The following is a 5414-nucleotide window of genomic DNA, read 5'->3' as shown; positions in this document are numbered from 1 at the left end:
AATTTTATTTTTCTCGCTTTCATGCTCATAATTTTTTTGTTTTTGAAAATTATTTCCAACGAATATGGCTAACTGTAGAAACACGAGCCACTCGGACATCATCATTCTTTAGCAAACACCCCAGAACTTTGCAATCCAAAGTTAACTTTGAAAGCGAGGTTCCACTCTTCCAAAAAGGTAGAAAGAAATCGATCACTAAAGTTGAAGCTATACAGAAGGGCATGGAGCAAGTCAATACGGAGACCATCAACAACAGAACACTAATTTAAAGGAAAAATAGGGAACAAGACATAACGGATTAACGCCTACTTGAAAACCATTTAATATAAACAACCATCCACCTAAAACCCATATAACTTTACCTCCCATATAGTCTCCATACATCAAAAACAAACCCGTGATTCAGGCAACATCTCCATTCTCCATTTTAGCACTATCATGCTTGTCGTTGTGAGACTGTAAACCCACCAGGAGTACGATACAGAATTTTGAATGATTCCATCCATTTAACCAACTCAGGTGACATTCCCTTCTCTGTAGTGTGTGGTGTCTCCCTGTAGGCACCCTTGTCACCATCTGTTAGAAAAGAAATTGAACGGATCAGCTGAAATCTACAAAGGACGATGGTCTCGATACTGATACCAATAAATTGGACACTTTTTACCACAACAAGGCAATGCTAAGACTCGAACTCCTTAAACAGGCAAAAGTAACAGAAAAAACTGACATTTCGATCAAAGAGTAGAAGTACCAGTATCTATCTTTGCCTTCCCAGCAGAAACTGGATTTTTAGCTGATGTAGAGGCCCGGGCTCTTTTCTTAGATCCAGTCTTTAAGATCGAAAAAAAAAAAGAAGAAGAAGAAGACCAAAATCAATACACCAATTATAAAACCCCACAAGGAAATGTACTGAATCCTCATAGAAATATAGGGAAAAGAACTCAATAAGTACCCAGAAAAAAACAAAAAAACAAAAAAAACAAAACAAAAGAAACAACAATATATAAGTACCTTGCTAGGGGTAGGGGTTTCTTCATCTTCATCGTCACTGTCATGATCATCCTACAGAAAAAATAACACAACATGACAACTATTCCAACAGTTTTCAAAGTGTAATAAAGAATTCACAAATAAGACATCTGACAATGAAGTTATAAACACAGCAGTAAGTGAAAATGATTCAATATACAGCGGTAAATGACTAAAGTCTGCTTATAATTATTATCATTATTATTATTATTATTATCATTACTATTTTTTCAATGGACAGAAAGAACAACAAACTTCAAGTTATATAAGACAAATACCTCAGAGTCATCATCTTTGACAGCATTGCTCTTAACTGAAGATGGCTCTGCAGGTTCCTTCTGTTCAACATTTCCTGAACAATAAGAAGCTGGAATCAAGATTTGAAATGAAAATGCCAGGGAACCATCCAGCAGAGTGAATAAGGGATTTTCCTTTTGTCATAATGGAAAAGAAAAAAAAAAAAATCCTCTATCCATCACTGCTTAAAGCTGGCATCTTAAAACAACCACCACGATTCTTTCTGTTGAATTAATTTTGCTATATCACCATTGAATCTCGTCTTCAAAGGAAGACATCGAAGTGGAGATCTCAAAACACATCAGACTTTGTTTTTGATACTAAAGATCAGAATATAATATTTTCTCCTAACATTGCAATCACCGATCCAAATCCTCCTTTCTGGACATTCTCTTCTTACCTCAAAATATTATCTGTTTCCAAGTCCATTAACTCTAGTTGACCAAAAAAAAGGTCCATTAACTCTGAATCTCGAAAAATTTTATAAGATTACCCTAGATTTTAAAATACGGAATTACAAGGCAGCAGAGAGAGGACCCTTAGCTTAAAGAGAGACATGATCCAAAATGACTGGTTTTGTAACCCTTCATGGCTTGATTGAAAAAGGAGAGCGATGATTCCCGAGATAGGGCTAGGATAGAGTCGAGAGAGATATGGGTGGGTGGGTTCTTATTGAACCACGAGGTGTTTGAATATGTAAAGTAATACCATTGAATATTAACAAATATATGAACAGAATTTCATAAAAACCGAAAAAGAAACTTTGATGGAACACACAGATAAACGAAGTTGCAAATGCGACGAAATCTAATACCATCATCATACATATATATCTAGTTTGGCAAAGAAGCTTAAAACAAGAAGGAATGGCATCATGCACTAACAACGAATGGCTCTGAAAACAAGAATAAAGAGCGTACCTGCAGAAGCACTACCGCTGCGTGAGATATCCAAGCAAAAGACACCTGTTTGGAGTCAACAGTTACACTCAATATTGAGGCCATTTACTTTTCTAATTTGTTATTAAATACTGCAAACATAAAAGGGTATAACAATTCTCTACAAACAATTGAATTAAATCTAATGGAAATTTAATTTCAAGCATGGTAGATGCATAACAGAAACTGAAAAACTATACACAAATGACTCTAATTTTGTCAAGAACTACTCAAAACTTGAATTTAAAACAGACATAGGAATAGATCGGCCAGCATGCTTGACCAGAATTTACTCAATAGTACCTAGATCAATTCCCTAGAGTAAATTGGATGAAAACAGGTTGAGTGTATAAATAGCTTCTTTACTAATTTAGCATATTCCATCGGCTTTGCATCAGCACATACAATGACTCAAACAGACCAAAATAATTCAGCAAAATATATCATCCAAAGAGAGAGCCTCCAGGAAAAAAGAAACACAGCTAAGAGCCTAAACTAGGATATAACATGAAATTTTTGATAGCATAAAATGAAAATTGTCGAAACTCGAGATAATCATCATCAAAGGCCAGGGGAACAAAAAGAAAGAAGATAAATTAGCACGAGGGAGGTCCAAATCGAAGAGTCCCTTGTTTCGGGGGCACTGTCTAGGCCAGTGGTCACCGTAGCTTGCACAAGTTAAACACTCTTTGAGAATAGCACGGCCTTCATCCTGACCACAACAGGTGCCTGAAAACGGAGATCCACAGAGCCTACAGACTAGATCACAGCCCGGGCCAACAGGTGCATTCTTCGGGACACGGTACATGTAGGAGCAATATGCAGTACCGTGCCCCAACTTTGTACAATACAAACATTTTTCTGAGGCTAGCTTCTGCAGACCATATTCTACAGAAAAAGAAAAAAAAAGTATATGTAAGGATACAATAACAAACTAACTAGAAAGCGATAGTGTCATAAACAGAGAGAGGAAGAAAATACCAGTTTCGAAAGTGTGGGGAGTAGGAGTGATGGGAGGAGGAGGCATGGGGGGCGGTTCTGTGTTATTAAATAAAGAAAGAACCCAATGAAAATATATAATGATGGAATCATTTTCCAATCTGAAAGAAAAAGTCTCAAAATAGCATACATACCATAAAAGGCAAACTTCAATCGATTTACAATCTGCAGGTAATCTGTTTGCAGTTGGACAATTTACATCCACATTAATTCCAAGGACTCAAATTCTGAAAAACCCTAAAATGAAGAAAGGGAGAATTGAAGAAATACCAGTCCAACAGCCAATCGGATTCAAAAGTCTTCCGTGTTCGTCGTACGACTCCGACGTCCTAAACGGGTCGGGTCGTCGCCCTGCGTATTCCAGGTCCCGCATTTGAAGCCAGTCAGAGGCTTAGGAGGCTTAGGGAAAGAAGGGACTCTCTCGCTCGCTTTTTCCATTTCCTTCTTCTGAGGAGGAATCTCTGTAGTCCGTAGGGTATCTGTTTGCAGTTCCACAATTTACATTCAAATTCTGAATTCAGAGAAACCCTAAAAATAAAGGGAAACGGAGAATTGAAGAAATACCAGGCTCCCCGCCGATGGGATTCAAAAGTTTCTCGTGTTCGTCGTACGACTCCGACGTCCTAAACGGGTCGGGTCGTCGCCCTGCGTATTCCAGGTCCCGCAGTTGATGCCATGTCAGGGGCTTAGGGTTAGGAGGGACTCTCTCGCTCGCTTTTTCCATCTTCTTTTGAGGAATCTCTGGATCTCAACTCTCTCTCTCAATAGCCCTAGTTCCTTACGCTAAAATAATATTGGAATATGTTAGCCTAGTTTCTACGCTTTCTTCGGTTTCCCCACGCGTAACCTACACGCGCGGAGGTCAACTAAAAAACAAGGAAGTAGCCACACTGCCGCACTGAATTTTTTATTTTTTAATTAAAGCAGGGACCCGCCAGCGCGGGTTGGCTCGTTTTCCTCGGGTATCCTCCCTCCCGATACTTAAAAATCAAATAGTAAATTACATATCAGTTACTAACCAAATTTTATTTTATAAATACATCCTTTATATATTTTTTATATAGTTAAGGACAAAAAATAACAAATTAGGACAATTTAATATGCACATGACATCTGTCACTACAATTTTACTATAATACCCTTCAATACATATTCTACTGCTACTGTCGACAGAAATGTGCAATGTGCTACTGTCAACAAAAATGTGCTACTGTCGATCAATAGGTGCTACTGCCGATCAAAATGTGCTACTGCCGGTGCTATTGCAATTTTTTCTGGAAATTCTCCAAAACCAAACAAACATGCTACTATCTATTTAGAATATGCTACTGTCTATTATTGTCGACTCCAAAGCTGCTACTGTCTATTCATGTTGACTTCACAGCTGCTACTGTTGAATTTTACTACTCATCTATAAATTTACCCTTCTAACAGCAGCAGAAAATTAACCTTCTAACAAATCTCAACACCAACAATAACAACTTACCGTTCCAATATACTTCAGTAGCAACAAATTATCCTTCCAATCTCAACAGTAGCAGAAAAGGACAAACACACACATACAAACAAGCTTTGATCATCATCACCATCATCACCAACAATCCATCATCCCTTTTTCTTCCCGACAGAAACCCTAACCCTAACCTGACCCGTCGCCGACCCGTTGACCCGACCCGATTTTTGCGGCCAACTCCGGCGGACCTAGTCGACGACAACGGTCGGATTATTTTCCTCTCTTTGATGCGACCCTTCCTCTGTCAATGGATCGTGCCAATTCGAGCCGGGTAGTGAGTTGGAGCTTCGGCAGTGGGACGACGACGTCGTTGGCCTTGGAGTCCTTCTTTCTCCTCGATCTAATCTGTCGGATCTGCCCCTCTGCCTGCCATAGACGCTACCAGAACAAATCGCAGCCTCTGAATCCACCGTCCAAGGCGGCTGTGGAGTCGTGGCATAGATCGGTGAGCTTTGCTCGCATCCTACTCCGACGAAGTCTCCAGCCAGTTCTGCAACGTCCTTTAGGCACCGGCATAGGCGACGCCGGCGTCGAGCTCCGATCTAGAGTTGGTGTCGAGCTCTGATCTAGAAGGGGAGAGAGAGAGAGAGAGAGAGAGAGAGAGAGAGAGAGAGAGAGAGAGAGAGAGAGAGAGAGAG

General features: G+C 39.6%; 2 protein-coding genes across 2 annotated transcripts; both read right to left on the bottom strand.

The window, feature by feature from the left end:
• Positions 1–169: 169 nt before the first annotated feature.
• Positions 170–1524, bottom strand: LOC101313006. The gene is made up of 6 exons (XM_004295471.1): positions 1509–1524; positions 1308–1396; positions 1012–1062; positions 752–830; positions 363–576; positions 170–207 (listed from the first exon to the last, which is right to left on the bottom strand). The coding sequence occupies exons 1-5, from the start codon at positions 1522–1524 to the stop codon at positions 437–439; spliced, it is 375 nt and encodes a 124-aa protein (XP_004295519.1). The 3' UTR covers positions 170–207; positions 363–436.
• A 971-nt stretch (positions 1525–2495) lies between these two features.
• LOC101295311 lies at positions 2496–3651 on the bottom strand. Its single transcript, XM_004293818.1, has 4 exons — positions 3534–3651; positions 3398–3439; positions 3246–3302; positions 2496–3152 (listed from the first exon to the last, which is right to left on the bottom strand). The coding sequence occupies exons 1-4, from the start codon at positions 3634–3636 to the stop codon at positions 2755–2757; spliced, it is 600 nt and encodes a 199-aa protein (XP_004293866.1). The 5' UTR covers positions 3637–3651; the 3' UTR covers positions 2496–2754.
• Positions 3652–5414: the final 1763 nt, after the last annotated feature.

The sequence above is a fragment of the Fragaria vesca genome, linkage group LG3 (genome assembly GCF_000184155.1).
Source record: "Fragaria vesca subsp. vesca linkage group LG3, FraVesHawaii_1.0, whole genome shotgun sequence".
In the NCBI taxonomy this organism is placed as follows: Eukaryota; Viridiplantae; Streptophyta; class Magnoliopsida; order Rosales; family Rosaceae; genus Fragaria; species Fragaria vesca.
Note: the sequence above shows the minus strand (reverse complement) of the source record. Positions and strands in the feature narration are given on the sequence as shown.